The sequence below is a fragment of the Rhinatrema bivittatum genome, chromosome 7 (genome assembly GCF_901001135.1).
Source record: "Rhinatrema bivittatum chromosome 7, aRhiBiv1.1, whole genome shotgun sequence".
Classification (NCBI taxonomy): domain Eukaryota; kingdom Metazoa; phylum Chordata; class Amphibia; order Gymnophiona; family Rhinatrematidae; genus Rhinatrema; species Rhinatrema bivittatum.
In genome coordinates this window covers 151,233,058-151,250,811 of record NC_042621.1, presented here as the reverse complement: position 1 = coordinate 151,250,811, position 17,754 = coordinate 151,233,058, and the positions used below count along the sequence as shown (strand labels likewise).

The following is a 17,754-nucleotide window of genomic DNA, read 5'->3' as shown; positions in this document are numbered from 1 at the left end:
GTGACCCACAGAGAGATGCCGTCCCGACCAGCGCCGTGCCCGTCCATAGGCGCGCGCGTGTGCACAGCTGATCCTTTCATAGGGCCCGCGGTGGGAACCTGGCCGCGGCCCCGGATGAAGACATCAGCAGAGCTCCGATATATATGCCTGGGCTCTGCTCTCTCAAATTGCCTTTGCAATAGGTCCCCTCGCTAGTCGAGTGCTTGCTGCTTCTACTGTTCCTGGTTCCTGATCCTGATTGCCTTCGTTCCTGTTTCCTTATTCCTGAGTTCCTGTTCCTTCGTTTCTCCTTTGGATTGCTAATCTGGTTTGACCTCTGCCTCTCTCCAGCCCTGGACCTCTGCATTGCCTGACCACTCAGTTGCCTCTCTCCAGCCCAGGACCTCTGCATCGCCTGAGTACTCCATTGCCTCTCTCCAGCCCCGGACCTCTGCATTGCCTGACTACTCCGTTGCCTCTCTCCAGCCCTGGACTTCTGCTTCGTCTGACCATCCTTTGACTCTCTCCTCATCCAGACCTCAGCCTTGCTTGCCACTGCTTCCAGCCTGCTGCCAGTCCTGAACCCAGCTTGCTGAAAGACGCCTCTTCAGCCTTTGTCCTGGACATGGTTCATTCAGGCTTCAGCCTGCTCTTGCTCAGGCGCCCTCTGTCAGAATGTATTCCTATTGGCATCTGGGTCTCCGGGACTCCGCCTCGTGCAGTACGGACTGTTACCTACGCTAGTTGCTGCCTCTGGTATGACCTCAATCCACCCATCGATGACCGCTGACGGAGGCCACCTACGTCCAGCCGGCCCCGGGGGGAACGAGGGCTGGTATTGGTGAAGCACCAGCTGGCCTCCGTCTGTCAGCCCTCTCCACCTGCCCAAGAATCGGATGCCCAAGAAACTCTCTCGGGTCCGTTCCCACTCACCACCTGCTACCAACCCTACTACCGGTAGGAATTCTGCTGTGGCTCAGACCGATGAACCCATGCAGTCAGGTCATGGGCGCCTGTCCCCAGAAGATCGCTTCCGGTGGAGATAAGCAGGCCTGTGTCTGTATTGCGAAGCATCCGGCCATCATCTACAGACTTGCCCAGTCATCCGGGAAACTTCCCGGCCTAAGTTCAGTTGGGGTCCTGAACTTGGGCGCAACATCCCCAGCCCCTCAACTATCCATGCCTGTTACTATTGTCTGGGACACTTGATCATTTCCTGTCCTTGCTCTGGTGGACTCCTGAGCATGTGGTAATTTTATCCTTAAAGACCTGGTTCAACTCTTGAGTATTAAAACCCGTCCTCTCGAGACTTCCTTGTGCATTGCTTCAGTCTATGGAGAACCGTTCCCAGTTGAATCTCCTTAACCACAGAGCCAGTTTGACTTCTTACTGGTGCTCTCCACTCCGAAGAAATTGAACTGTTGGTTCTAGAGAAGTCCATTCACCCGATAGTTCTGGGACTACCTTGGCCCCAACGTCACTCTCCCCAATTCGATTGGGGGTCTCTCCAGCTGACAGAATGGGGCTCTGCCTATCATCAGACTTGTCTTCAGAAAGTGGCACCCCCACCAGTGGTTCCTTTGGTGACCACTTCCTCAGGCATACCTGCTCCCTAGGCAGACTTCGAAGACGTGTTCTCAAAGCAGAAGGTGGACCACCTACCTCCTCTTCAGAAATTTGACTGTCCCATCGATCTTCTGGCTGGAACTATGCCCCTCCCCCCCACCCCGAGGGTGTACCTATCCACTGTTGCTTCTCGAGACCAAGGCCATGACAGAATACATCTGGGAGAATCTTGCAAATGGGTTCATTTTCCCCTCAACCTCCCCAAATTGTGCAGGGTTCTTTTTCATCATGAAGAAGGACGGATCTTTAAGACCGTGTATCAACTACCGCAGTCTGATTGTGATCACTCTCAAGGACAAGTACCCTCTGCCCTTGATATCTAAATTGTTTGATCGGCTACACGGAGCCTCTATCTTCACCAAGTTAGACTTACGTGGAGAATATAACTTGGTGCGTATCTGCCCTGATGACATCTGGAAGACAGCTTTCAATACCAGAGATGTAAATTACGAATATTTAGTGATGCCCTTTGGCTGTTGTAATGCACCTGCAGTTTTCCAGCAAATAATTAATGAAATATTCAGGGATTTCTTATACACCAAAGTTGTGGCATACTTGGATGACATTCTTATCTTCTCCAAGGACCTGGCCACGAACTGTACCAATGTTCACACTGTACTTCAACGTCTTCGAGAGAACCATATTTTCGCAAAATTGGAAGTGCCTGTTTGAAAAATCCAGCTTGCCCTTTCTGGGATACATAATCTCTCAACGAGGATTCTCGATGGATCCTGTGAAACTAAAGGGAATCCAAGACTGGCCACAACCGTGGGCCTGAAGGCACTTCAACATTTTCTAGGAGTCACGAATTACTACCACCACTTTATACTGCACTACTCTACGTTGGCGGCTCCTCTTACAGCTCTAACCTGTAAGGGTCAGGACACCCGAAATTGGACCCCGGGGGCTATTTCTACCTTTTATCACCTCAAAGAGGCTTTCTTAACTGGATCCTGTCTCCATCATCCGGACCCGAATCGTCCTTTCCTGGTTGAGGTAGATGCCTCCGCGATTGGAGTTGGGGCAGTCCTGAACCAATGCTCTGCTTCCGGATCTGTAGTCCTGTGTTCCTTCTACTCACACAAATTCTCTGCTACAGAACAAAATTACAGCATTGGAGACTGCGAGTTACTCACCATCAAGCTGGCTTTGGAGGAATGGTGCCCTTGGCTAGAGGGCGCCCAACATAAATGTACAATGTTCACAGATCATAAAAACCTGGAACACTTGAGCCAAGCCCAATGTCTTAACGCCCATAAAGCCTGATGGGCTCTGTTCTTTTCCAGATTTAACTTCGAGCTTTGCTACTGCCCGGCAGAGAAAAATCTCTGGGCAGATGCCCCTGTCTCACTCATTTGAACCTGAAGACAAATCCGATGAACCCGGTTATATTATTGACCCAACCTGAATTTGTCTTTCGGCTACTCATCCTGTTCCTATGGAGAAAATGGTGTTGCCCCGTCAACTCCATGAAAGAGTCCTCCGGTGGGCACATGACTCTACGTTTGCTGGTCACCCAGGCGAGTGCAAACCTTAGCGCTGCTTCCGCGGTTCTTCTGGTGGCCCACTATGGTCTCTGATGCTAAAGTGTACGTCAATTCCTGTAGCACCTGCGCTCAACAGAAACCCCGGTCGGGTGACCTTGGGGTTTACTCCAGCCACTCCAAGCTCCTGAAGAACCGTGGACACATCTTTCCACTGATTACCTGTAAATGTACCCGAAAATTAAATCTAGCAACACATACTCCCCCTCGAGGAAATGGGGGAATGCATTCTAAAGTGATCCAATGAAAATCACAGAAAGGATGTCCTTTCAATATGCAATGTGAGACTAACCATCATCTAAAGGCCACACGGTCATATGGATTACAATTGACAGATTCTCCAAAATTGCCCATTTTTTTCTGCTACCGGGCCTACCATCTGCACATGAATTGGCACACCTGTTCTTTCGACACATCTTCCGACTATACGGCTTACCCAAGGATATTGTTTCTGACAGAGGCCCACAATTCATCGCCAAATTCTGACATTGTTGAACAATGTTTGATGTCAGGTCTTTCAGAGACATATATACTAATATGGTTCTTCTACCCCTGAAGATGAAAATGTTATCGAACCATTGCAGTCTCGGGACTTGTTACTGCCTTTCTGCATACAGAAAATCTCTGGGACTTTTAACTTTTCAGGCAAGTACTTTTGGAGGTTCTAAAGAAATCTATGTTCAGTTTTTACTTGCATACTAAAACCCTTAAAAAAATAGCTAGCTTCATTGAGTTGTAGAGTCCTGTTAGTCCCCTATTAGAGTTAGGTAAAAGAATATACAAATTGGTGTGGGAAGAGAACTAAGGATAACATTGTGGATTTACAGCTACCCCATGTGGAAGCTGGTAATGGTATATATCTTTGGCTTATGATGTCAATGTACCATTTTGCCTTGCGGATTCCCATTTTGCTTTAGCAGAGGCAGTAGATCTTGTGCTGTTCTCTAATTTTTCTATTAATTAATTTAAACTTTCATGGAGATCATTTTATTTAGATGGGAGTTTATTTCCACCCTCCCAGTCCATAAATTAATTTATTTGAGTTTGGAGCACCCAGAAATGTGAGACTCGGTTAAGCTGATTTAAATTTGCTCTGTCATCAGATGGGAGACCTGAGTTCATCAAAATCCAAGCAGAGGATGACTTTCAGCCATCCTAAGAAGAAGAAGAAGAAGAGGGAGAGGGAGAAAGGAGAGGAGTTGGACCCTATCCAGGGCCCCTGTACATCTACTGAAGATTGGGAGAAGAGGAGTTCAAGATATCATATTGAGACATGAAACTGCAAGAAGGAGAGAGAGGAAAAAGCAACAAGGAGGAGGTTAGAGGTAAATGACTGTGTACAACAAATTCCATCATTTATACTTCACCAACTTTGGGAGGGAAGCATCAATTTGTCTTTTGCCTATGGGATGGGTGAAACATCAGATTAAAGAGTGAATCATTTGGCTGTAACATCTTAAACTTAAGTAAGACTGTGAGAAGTCACACATATATTTAAAGCACTTGTAACATTGCTATTGAACTAACTAGCTGTAAAAATTATGTTCATCATCGCACATCGTATCAGTAAATGTATAGTGGAAATCAATTCAGATTCTAGTGTGCTTTTTGCTACTTAGAAACCTTTTCACTCATCTGTGCTGTATACAATGCATTTGACCTGGGAATTAAGTATTGCAATGCGAAGGGTCTTGAAATGATATCTTTCTCCATACTAAAGGAACCCTACAGAGTTAACACAACTTTAACATTAATGGACATTACCACCTGAAACATAGTATTTGAAATATGTCTCTGGACCCACTAGTCATGTTTAATAAGCCCAGGGGTTACATATTTCTGGCACCCACATGTGGGGCCCTTTAAAGCAGTGTCCCAGTGATATTTTGTGACTTTAATATATCCAACATGGTCGCCGTTCCTGTCTTTGGGGACAGAGGGCCACAAAAGCTTGTGAAACTAGCATGAAGAACATCATACTGTGCATGCTTTCTTAGGCTAATCCTGAGCATTACGTGAAGTGCAACTTCACCATGTTTGCCATACTGTTGAATTCATTGATGGTGTGTGTTGAAAACACAAGAACCAAGGCTGATGTGTTTGTGGCATTGTGTGGACCCTTGGTCGTTGTGGAGATGACTCCTCCCACGGGAAGGGGCCCCATGGGGAATCACAGTGATAGGCTAAACTCAAGCAGACACATAGAAGGTGGAAGGCTTTATTGTACTGCTGTAGATAGATGGTATGAAGCAGGAAGGTAAGGCACTGCAGTCTGCGAGGTGCCAATACATTCAACAGTCTCAGATGTAGAAGTCTCACCCAGATGTTCAAGATAGGTGGGAGCCCACAGTGCGGGTAACGCCGAGCCTGGTGGGTGGAGTTGGAGCACTGGATCATAGAGGTACAGGAGTGTAGTGTAGGCGTCTTCCTAGTAATGAAGATGGTGGGACTGAAGGTCCAAGATGCAGGATACACAGGCCCTCAAGGAGCGAGTACATGATAGTCCAGAGATCCTGAAATAGAAAGAGAGAGAGAGACCCCAGAGGAGCGGTTGTCTAGTTAGTAGAGGCCCTGAAGGGTGGTTGGAAGCGAGAGACCCCTGAGGAGCGGTTGCATAGAGCTTCGTATGGAGCGAAGCCTGGAGTGTAGAGAGGCATCTAAGCATGCAGCTTAGAGTGGTCAGAGTAGCTAAAGCAAAGTCCTTGCTAACTCAACTATGGTAGCGAAGCGGAGACTTTCAGTACCCGGAGGTATTGATGTCATGCGGTGGGGACGCCCCCGAGGTTCCCGCCATGCCTTGTATTTGAGCGTAGGCAACGTGCGCGCGTGCACCCTAGGAGGCCCTGGGAATGAGCATGGTGGACTGGAACACCCATGCTGAGCTAGAGATGCCGAGGCCCTCGGCACTTGGCACCGGAGGCAGCCATTTTGCCCAAGGAGGAGGAAAAGGGAAGAAAAGAGGTAAGGCAGAGCTGTCACAGCCGTCTCTGACCGACGGACGCAACAAAGGCGTGGCCAGAGCAAAAAGTGAAGGGCGGTACATCTGAACCATGCTCTAATCCGGGTCTTCAGAAAAGGGTAATTTACCTATTTAGGACTTTGAGTGCTACCGCTGAGCCCAGAGAGAGGATCGCTCAAGATTGTGAAAGCAGTTTTGTGATTTTCCTGGTGGAACTTATGTCACTGTGTGTGAGATCAGAAGCAATAAAGATTAATTTGGAGTGTGAGGCACCATTGGGTGTTGCACTATGAAGGTTTCATCGACTTCATGTGCTACTAAACAAGATACTGCTGCAGGTATGGGGATTAATGTATCTGGAGTTTGATTGCCTGTTTCTAGGTGCAATGATATTAGTGATCCTATGGAAGGGATATGTGTTAAGTGTGCTGCCCATACAGGTTGTATCCTTGAGGAGTGCTGCAAGAGATCTAACCCTGGAAGATCAAGGGGTTTCAGAACTTGCCACAGGTGCTAGCAATGAACTGCAAGGGTCTTAATTCTGGACTTCCCATCTGCAATGCCCCAGACATACCATCATAGAAGTCTTTCTGGTACAATTCCTACCAGCCATGCTCCATAAGTGCCACCTTAGGGGTCTTTCTGCTACTATGCCTACATGTCATGCCCCTTATATACCACCTCAGGAGTCTTAACACTACTCTATCTACTTGTCTTGCCCCAGATGTATCAACTTATGGGTCTTGTTGTTACTCTGCCTAAACTTCCAAGCTCCATATATTCCACTCTAGGGTTCTTGCTGATATCATTATGCCTACCTGCCTTGCTACTTATATAACCACCTTAGGGGTCTTCTTGCTACTATACCTACCTGCCATGCTCCAGATATACCACCTTAGAGGTCTTACTTCTACTGTTCTGTCTACCTGTAATGCCCCTTATATACCACCTTAGATGTCTTACCACTACTTTGCCTACTGGGGAATTTTGTTTCCAGAAAAAAAAAAGTGAAAAAAGAAAAGAATCCAAGTGTCTTTTCTTACTCACTTCTTTGATGGCTTTCTGTCTTCCTGTCATTGCCTTTGTGCTGTTGGTGATAAACTGCACAATACAACTTGATGGTTTAGACACCTTTGTGCTCTCTGTGATGGCCTAGACTCCTTGCCATGGTGATTTAGACACTTTGTGTTGTTTGAAATTCATCACACTCCATGCCTTGGTGGTATAGACACCTTTCTGCGGTTTATGTTTCAATGTGTTCTATGCCTTGATGGTTTAGACATCTTGGGGTTCTTTGCAAAAGACCACACTACATGCCTTGGTGGTTTAGACACATTATGCTGTTTGAAATTCATCACACTGTATGCCTTGGGTGTTTTGATGACTTTATGTTGTTTATGAATGTATTAGCATAAGGAGATAGTGGATGTGAAGATTTTCTAGATGTATGCATGAGGGATAAATAGGCCCCATTTTTGTGTGAAAATATGATCAGAAGTCAATACTGATAGAATTGTAAAGGTAAAGCATGATGTAAAATGGCAAATGAGGATGTTAGAGAGAAATAGTTACATATGTGAGAATGATGTACAAAATGGTGAAATAAGGAATATGGCCAAAAACATAGAAATTCACTATTTCTGATTAGAGACATGCTTTAGTTTTTCTTATCAGTTAGTTGGCAATGTTTCAGGAGGGTTAATAGACAAAGGTGAGATAGATAGATTCCCTGCCAAGAAGTTGAGCCCAACCAGTTCAACATGCCCAATCTTTACAAAGACAAAGGAGTCTCCAGTACTGTCAGCCTTCTCAAAGAGATCTGCTTGCTGGCCATCATCAGAGGAGTTTTGGAAGATGTTCTTTTCCAGGAAAGTGGAAGCTTTCACTAGGTCCTTGTATATATTTATCCCTTTTAGATAGAGGAAATTATTTACCTTGCTCATGTGCTAATATATAATCTGTTTTGTGTGTTATTGTCACTGGCAATCTCATAAGCACTATATTATACTTGGTAAATATATTTATATACTTTATATCACATACAGTTGTTAGTTCTTCTTATCATTACAAGAGGGAAGGGTTGGTTACATTTTCCAAATTTGTTCTTCTGACTCCTCCCACTTATAACCCCCCCCCCCCCCCATTCAGCTCCACCTATGGCAATGATGTACCACCCTAAACACCTTGGGGATCAACGCTCATCTGAATGTAGTAACTCTATATTTTCTACAGTTATATAAGTAAGAGATAGAACCATAACTGATTTCATGAACCATAACTGATTTCATGAACCATTCACAGTTTCACTGAACTGGTCATGTATACCTAACATGAGCATGGCTCACTCTTTACAGTTTGGCAGAAGCAAATGCTACTAGTAGGATCAACCAGGTAGCCATGTGTCCAACTGGGACAATAATCATCTACTGTGGCTGTCTTTGAGATTCTTTTCAAATCCCCTTTCCTTACAGTACTTGCTGACTATTGGCCTTCTCCTGTCCATCCGTTGCTAAGAAAACATGCTGCACAACTCCATGGGCTCTTCATGCCACTATGATACTGCTTTGCCACTCTTATTGCCTTGGATTTTGATGCCATGCTTTCTCCTACTTCAGCTCTTGAGGTACACTTTGGGGGGATTTCTGCCTCTTTTCTTGCTACATTGCTCTATTCCTACCATTTCTGTTTTTAATCACCAGTGTTACTGCTGCCACTGCAGCTCCAAACCAGTCTTGACACCTTAGGGTACTTCCTCTTCTGCTCTGGCTGTCTTCAAGATTCTTTCAAAAACCCCTTCTCCTGGCACCCAAGGGCTCAACATGTGGGGAACGTGGGCTGGTAGTGGTGAAGGTCCCATTGGGCATCAGTTCCAGCCAGTTCCACCAACCAACAATGATGACCTGCAGGGCTCCTCCCTGTAGGTAATGCCAACCTCGCCTTGGCCCAGGGGTCCATGTAAGCAACACCCACTCGGTTATCTTTAACAGTTTCATGCCCTCTTGGACATTTTCTTCAAACTCTGTTATATTACAATTCTTAGGAATATTGGTCTCATCTGGTATTTAGCTTTCAATGATTTATACTACAGCAAAAGGCAAGGGTTGCAAACGTGCAGCACCCAGAAAAAGGGCTTTGCTCCTCCATGATTGCTGCTTCTCAGGTAATGAAAGCAGTATTTGCAAAAACTGATTCAGAAGAAGAATCATGCCATGGATATTAAATAAATCACAAGATATTAAATAGCTAGTTGCAAAAGGGCATTTTGTACCTCTAATCAGTTAAGAATAACTCCAAGCCCGAACAGCTATCTTCGTCATCTAATGATCCTGTTTGGAAATAATATGAGGCTTCATCCAGGGATTTCTTTTGGCTTCTCCCTGTCTAGGGCTTTCTACCAATTTGGTTGGTGACCTTTCCCACTCATTTGGATGTTTGGGATCTTATTGCCACAATGGCTGTATTGCACCTCTTATGATGCTTTGGGGTCTATATCCTATTATGTCAGTTGCTTTCACCCTCTATCACTATCTTAGGGGGTTTTATGCCTCTTTTGGTTCTTTGTTCTCCTTTCATGTACCTTGAACTCTTCATGCAGCTTCTTGTATAGCCTTGGTGCATTCATGCCATTGTTGTTGGTGCCCTTTGGTCCTCTTTTAAATTTTTGGGGAGATCTGGCCATTCTTGCTGCTTATGATATTGCCTTGGAGAACTCCTGCCACTGCTGGTAGTGTTTTACCCCATTGTGGGTCCTTGCACTCTACATGCCACTTGCACCGCGATGACATAATCTTGATGTGTTGGCATACCTTCACCCTTCTGATAATGTCTACTCACCAGTTTCATTAGACATGATTAGAAAATCCCCAATTTGGAAGTCCAAAATAATCCGCATTATTTTTCCCTTTTCACTCTAATGGTAAGCGAATGAAGAAAACAAACAAATTAATTATTTTTTGGTTTGAAATGAACCTAACAGATGACTGTGACTTATGAAACGAATGAATGAACCAAAATAAATTTTGTGATTCTGTATATCCCTACCAAATAACCAAATACATTTGTAACTGGCTTTTCAAAAGTTTTATTCATTTCATCAGCAGGGATTATGCGTTGATTTTTTTTTCGGTCATTTTTGTTTCGAAATGGTATCTGTTAAATTTCATTTTTTAAATGTTTCGGGAGGTATTTATTTCGGGTTTCCCTAATTTCGGAGTTAGTGCACACTAACACATAGTTAGTGCGCATTAAGTCCCGTTAGTGTGCACTAACTAGTTTTCCTAATTTCAGGCTTAGTGTGCACTAACGGGACAATGCACACTAACATCTAGTTAGTGCACACTAATACAAATATCTTCACAGCTCTAGAGCTATACCATACCTGTGAGCCCTGAGGTAGTATTTCAACCTATAGTAGCCGATTTTTCCAATGACAAAGTTAAAAAACATTCAAATCCATTTATTTACAGTAATTTTTGCCTGAAAAATAGTTAAAGTACATTTTGGGGTAATTTTGTAACAGCTTGCATAAGTTAATCAGCAAATACAAACATAGGTTACACTAATTTTTAAAGCAAACTTATGCACCTCAATTTGCTTTGAAAATTATCCCAAAAAAACTGCCCTCACAAAGTGATACCTGCTTATTTGTACAGTAAGGGGTAGATTTTAAAAGAAGCGCGATCAGCCTACTTTTGCTTGCGCATCAGACTCAAGCAAAAGTACGCTGGATTTTAGTAGATACGCGCGGAGCCGCGCGTATCCACTAAAATCCTGGATCGGCGCGCGCAAGGCTATCGATTTTGTATAGCCTGCGCGCGCCGAGCCGCGCTGCCTCCCCCCGTTCCCTCCAAGGCCGCTCCGAAATCGGAGCGGCCTCGGAGGGAACTTTCCTTTGCCCTCCCCTCACCTTACCCTCCCTTCCCCTACCTAACCCACCCACCCGGCCCTGTCTACACCCCCCCCTTACCTTTGTCGGGGGATTTACGCCTCCCGGAGGGAGACGTAAATCCCCGCGCGCCAGCGGGCCTGCTGCGCGCCGGGCCGCGACCTGGGGGCGGGTACGGAGGGCGCGGCCACGCCCCCGGGCCGTAGCCACGCCCCGTACCCGCCCCCAAAACGCTGCCGACACGCCCCCCGCAACGCCGCGCGCTCCGGCCCCGCCCCCCGACACGCCCCCCTCCGAGAACCCCGGGATGTACGCGAGTCCCGGGGCTCTGCGCGCGCCGGGAGGCCTATGTAAAATAGGCTTCCCGGCGCGCAGGGCCCTGCTCGCGTAAATCCGCCCGGTTTTGGGCGGATTTACGCGAGCAGGGCTCTGAAAATTCGCCCCTAAGTTTTTTCATTTTTACATGCATACTTTTGAAAATACAAAAGTATACATTTAAAAGCAAACCCCTCCCCAACTCCACTCCTGGCAATGCCTCTGTTCAGTTCTGATAAACTTACATGCATAGACTATATAAGCATAAGTTTAGCCACAATTCAAGTGAGCAATTTTATAAACAGTAAATTTTCATAGGTAAAGTACTACCTGTTTAAGCAGCTTTAAAAAGTATCCTTTCTGGGGGGGGGGGGGGGGGGAGGAGGAAAATGGCCACATGAAGGTGTTCATGGAGTGCTGCTTTGCCTTTTCTTTGGTTTCTGTTTTCAGAACTTCCTATTCATGGCTCCTAAACATAAAGGGAAGGGTTTTCCCTTCCAAACCTTCCCACCTTGTCTGCCAGCAGTTGATAATTTCCTTCTTGTCCCAGGCTCCTAAATCGGCGGGTCGTGTTTTCCCTGCTGTGAGTTCTAATAGAGGAGCACCAGCAGAAATGGTTTCTCTTAGCCCCTGTAATCAAGATTACCAGCTGATTGTGAGACACAATTCCTCCCAGGAGGTCTTTGTGGCACAGGAAGATGATGTCACTCCAATGACTGCGAGGGAAGGGGCCAGGGAGGCTCTGGTATCTGGCTCTTAGATCTTTCAGGCATCTGATGTGAATACCCGTGTAGCTGATACTCTGTGGTGGATCTTTGGCTCTTCCACAGTCTCTGCGGCTGTATCAAGCAAAACTGCTTCTGGGCCCATGTTTGCAGAGTTTCCTCAGCTGTTTGTTAAACTGATTGTGGTCACACTATAGTCCTTATGGGGACTTATGGCTAGGTTTGGCCAAGTCTTGACTGTTCCTGTAGTAAAACTGGACTCTTTGATCTTTAAGTTGGAGCCTCTCATCTCCAGACATGATTCACAGTTATTGAAGCATGAGAATAAGCTTGTAGATCTTAATGATGACATTGAAAAGTGATTCAAGGGCATGACATTTTGTCCCAAAGAATTGAGTTCTTAGAAAATGCTTCAAAGCAATTTAATTTGTGTATGTTGAAGTTCCCTAGGATCATGGGGGAACTTCCTTTGATGATTCTTAAAACATATTTTATGGAATTTCTGCAATGACTAGACAGATGATTCCTTCCGTTAATAAGGCAGTTTGGCCTGGATTTATCAAAATGCACTAAATATCACATGCGATAGGAAAAGGGGGCGTGTTTTATGGTAATAGGCAGTTTATTGCAAAGTGCGCTATCTTAGCACTTTGCATAGGGATCAGCGCAAATTGCAATAAGTGCCAGAATTGTTGTATTTCCTACGTACAACCACTGGGGGGACCATTTTAAACTGCTGGAGATCCAGCCTAGCTATCAGGGCCATTCTACAACCACGGGGAAGGGGGGGGGGGGGGGGGGGGAGGAGAGAGAGAGACTAGCCATAATGCCTCTATATGAGGCCCACCTAGTCACTCAAGGTGAGAGTTTAGGTATTAGTGTAGGGGTTAGGGGCCACTTTGACATTCAAAGTGAGATGTACAAACAGAACAGTGCTCTCTTGTGAAGATTTGATGACCTTTGGAATGAGGAAACGCACCCAAAGATGAGATTTGTGCAATGTTCTCTCAACCTAGCTAGGTTGAGAGAACATTGCACAAATCTTCGCAAGAGAGCACTGTTCTGTTTGTCTGTCTCACTTTGAATGTCAAAGTGGCCCCTAACCCCTACATTAATACCTAAACCACACCTTGAGTGACTAGGCTCCGTTTTTCTAATTTGCATCGCACTATGCGTTATGGCATTTTCGCATGCGTTAAAGGTGTTTTTGCATGCATTAAAGGCGTTTTTTGCATGCGAAAATGCCTTAACGCATGTGAAAACGCCATATAGCAATTTGATAAATGACCCCCTTTGTTTGCCCTCTCTTCTCCTTGCTCAAATGCTGTATTAAATCAGGATGTTCCTAATACCTCGGGCATGGTTAATTTGACTGAATTGAGATCATTGAATGTGCTATTTTGTTTGTTTCTTTTGTAACTGATTCAGATTTAAATAATGTGATGCATTTATATTTTAAGAATTTGAATGTCAATTTTCTTGGCCAAACAGTGAGAAACTACCTGGATCTACCTAGGCTTATTCAGGAGAGGAGGAAAGGAATTCTCATTCTTAGACAGGATACCTTTGCCTTCGGAGCTTCATTTATTTTGAGATATCCTTGTAAATGTATTGTTAAGTATCATACAGAGTGTTTTGGATTTTTTTTGCTCTTGAGCAACTTAAGTTCTGTTTAGGTGCTAGGAGAATATTAACACCTTTTCTTGCTCCCATTCTGATCTAGCAGGGTTGATTTATTAATGCTGGAGTTTATTTCATTATGGTTTATTTCCTGTATTATGTCTTATGTTTCCTCAATTTCTTTCCTTCCCCCCTTCTTTGTTATTTCTTATTGTGAATGGGGTAGTTATAATTAGCTGTAATGATTATTTGATTTTTCTTATTTCCCCATTTCTATTGCCATGCAATGAGCTTGCGATTTGTTGAACCAAAATGCTTAATAAACCCAAAGTAAAATATATATATATATATATTTATATATATTCTTTCCATGTCTTTTTCTTCTCGTTGTTGCTGGCAATGCTAACATTTTAACAAAATAAACTGTTGCAGAATGTAAAATGATACATATTATATATTCTTTCACAACAAGGGAAATGATTAGATCAAACACATTTTTATTTTGTGTCATTAAAAAAAATAATTTCCAACTAGGGATTCAAAATGCTGATATGGATGAACTTGAAATATTAATCAGTAATAGTTCCAACTAAGATTTCAATAAATAATGTACTAAAAGAACAGGAGAGGTAGACAAATAGAGATGGTAGAACCATGAAGGGAGAATGGCGCCAATCCAAAGGCAAGGGAATGGTGTGAGTGCCACAAAGGGGGAATAGTGTAATTATGAAGAGAAAGTTGATGGAGTCACAAAGAGTTAGAGATAAAACACATGAAATAGTACAAGCTGTACATACAATCAAAGTCTGACATGAATACACATACCATAGATCTATTATATATTATTGTATAATAGGTTTAAGACGCAAGTGAAAGGCTGTAGCATTGAATATGTTAGGCCTGTGGCTTGAATGGCTTCCCTGCTATGATTTTTAGCCTTCTGGGATTCCCATAAGAAATCCTGAGACTGATTAGTATTCATTTCCACCCTGAAAGAAACAAAAGAAGTTGGAGAAAGTTACTGAGTTGGATATTTTCAACCTAATATGCTACACTTACAAAAACATGAAACCAAACTTGTTAAAGAAAGGATCATAGGGAAAATATACCGCTTAGAGGCCAGTGTACTAAAGTGCGATAACATTAGTCATTAACATGTGTTAATTAGCTCACATTAATAGCCCAAGTTAAAGACATGTAATGAGTTTTGTGTTAATTTATTAGTGCTATAGTTAACAAGGTCATGCAGATGTTATTGCAAAAACTTAAGTATACTTCTGTAAGGTATACTTAGTTTTAAGATGCATTATTTTTCTGTGCTCTAATAAATAATATGCTGTTTTCCATAATTTTAAATTTTATTACTTCATTAGCCTAGGAGTTAAAACTCTTCTAAGTTAATTAACATACTCTAAAAGTGCTATTAATGTGCATACACTAGATTGCATGCATAAACATTATTTTTAAACCATGTTAACGCTTGGGAAAGCATTATCACACTTTAGTATTTTACCTAAAAAAAAAAAAATACAGCTCTAAGCATGAAAAAATTATTTTGAAAAAAGAGGAACTAACTGATTAAAAACTGCATGGGATGAGAGAAGAGAAGCATGTACCCCAAAAAGAAATTTCATGAGGTACTCTTTATATTCATATTACGATACCGTTTAAAGAAAAGCAATTATACAAAGGAAAGCCAGGGTTTTTACAGGTCAAATTCTGTATAAGCTTATCCTATTTGCACAGCTAAAAATAAGTTGTTCATTTACCAGAAAAATGTTAAGTCTGACCTTTTCCAAAAAACACAGTCAAGATGAGTAGGCATGCAAACGGTTCGATCTGAAAAGGCATATGCACTCTTTGCCCTCTTCAAATGCAGCTAAGAGTAGAAATGGATTCCACAGCTTGTGTACTTTTAGTCAAATTAAAAGGAGGTGATCCTATGGGCATGTTTAGGTCAGGGAAGTAAAATAGCTCCTGTACATTCATTTTTCCAAAGGCCAAGCACTATTTTGCTCAGCCCCCACTCTTCCTCCATGACCTACACACACAGCAGGTCAAAGTATGCAGATGTTTTTAGCACATGTTCTATGCTCTTGCTAATTTTCAAAGAGAAATATCGTGAATTGTTTCTCTTTAAAAACTATCCTAAAGTATGTAGTTTAAAAGCAATTGCATATTCTGCAACTAAGTGGTATGGGCTATTTGTAAACTGCTCCTTCATGGATCCTGAGTCACAAATCAACAAAATTTTATCTGAGTAGAGTTCATGCACACTGGAGGCAATTTTCAGGCTCCTGCATTGTTGGAAAGTAAACAGGCAATTTTGTGCCTGTGGATCATGTAGCTAATTGTTAAAGGAAAACAATGTAAGCAGTTTGCCTTTCAAACTGCATATAAGCTATGTAGGTACAAAATAGCCCACTAAGGATGTGCATTCATTTTGAACAAATGAGCAATCCGCAACGTATAGGTCCCTATTCGTTGCATTCGTGGGGTTCTGAAACGTATGGCGAACCCCCATGAATGCAACGTATCACTAACGAATAGAACCCCCACCCACCTGACCCCCTCAAGACTTTCCAAAAGTCCCTGGTGGTCCAGCAGGGGTCCTGAAGTGATCTCTTGCACCAGTGCCATTGGTCAGCCCCTGTCACATGGTAGGAGCATAAGATGGTGCCAGCCGTCCATTGCTCCTACCATGTGACAGGGGCCGACCAATGGCACCGGTAGCCCCTATGACATAGTAAGGGCAAAGGATATCGGCGCCATTTTGAATACCAGCAGCCGACGGCCCGAGTGCAGGAGAATGCTCCAGGACCCCCGCTGGACCACCAGGGACTTTTGGTAAGTCTTGTGGGGGTCAGGAGGGTGGGGGGTTGTAGTTAATTAAATTTAAAGGGTTGGGATGGGGGTTTTTCTAACTTTAATGGGAATCGAATACCATACGTAACTAATGGACGAATCGGGGTCCCCCGAAAACGGATGTAACGGATTTGGGTCCCGACGAATACAAATACCGAATCAAACGTATCCGTCCCTGCTGCACATCCCTATAGCCCATATAATTTGCACCTTACTTTTCTGTGGGTGGTGAAATGGAGCAAAGCTATTGTGTTGTTTACTTAAGTTAAACACCTTCCTCCTCCCCACCCATACACCAGGAATGCCTCTGGGTAAAACTATGCACATTCTGAAAGCCCACAAGTATTTTTATCCTCCCGGAGGAGGACAGCTTTCAACAAGGGTGATCTACCCAGAGATAACTCCTTAGTTACCTGGCTACATTTCTTTAAGAAGTGTTCTTTCTGTAAGAACTAACCCTGACAACATTCTTCCATATTTTTTCCCTTGTATTTTCTTGAAATATTTTAATGTAGACCCATTTTTTAATCTCTTTATTTATACAAGTTTCAATACAGAAATAATGAGGAAAAAAAAAGAAAAGAAGACAAAAGGACAAAAGGAACACTGGAAAAGAAGAAATCACCCCCCCCCCCCCCCCCCAATAACTACCGAGAACTCTTCCACGGAAGGGAACAAAGGCAAGTTAAGAAAAAAAAAGTCTGTTCATCACAGCAACAGCACTAATATGAACTGCAATTAATGTCATCGCACCGTTAGTCATTTTCCATAGTCCATTAATTAATTGGATTGCCATTACAGTACTTCCAGTAGGGGGACCAAATCTTTTTCATAGAGCAACATATTTCTTTTAAGCAAATGGGTAAGCTTCCCCTTGTAATTCCCAGTTCCTCTCCTGGAGTCGATGATAAATCCTGCCGGCTAGTTCTATGAGAGCATCTATAGAGGCTGGAAGCTCATGAGCCGCCAGCTCATCCTTAATATGAGCTGCCAAACCATCCAAAAAAATGGAACAAAGACAGCCCTCGCCCCAGTAGAGTTCCGAGGCCATGGTCTAGAATTCAATGGCATAGTCAGGAGAGGGAATGACTGCCCTGGTGGATGTGGAGTAGATCAGAGCCTGAAGCTGCCTGTCGACCTGGGTCATTGAACACCATCCTGAAAAGATCCAGTAAGCTCTGACGATCCCGTAGGATGGTATCAGATTGTTCCCACAAGGGAGAGGCCCATGCTAAG

General features: G+C 43.7%; 1 protein-coding gene across 1 annotated transcript in view; it reads right to left on the bottom strand.

The window, feature by feature from the left end:
* Positions 1-14,133: 14,133 nt before the first annotated feature.
* The window catches only part of SNCG (synuclein gamma), a 58,788-nt gene continuing 55,167 nt past the window's right edge, over positions 14,134-17,754 (bottom strand). The window contains exon 5 of the mRNA XM_029609339.1: positions 14,134-14,642. Coding sequence (XP_029465199.1) covers positions 14,625-14,642 — 18 coding nt within the window. The 3' untranslated portion in view covers positions 14,134-14,624. The remainder of the gene's footprint in view (positions 14,643-17,754) is intronic.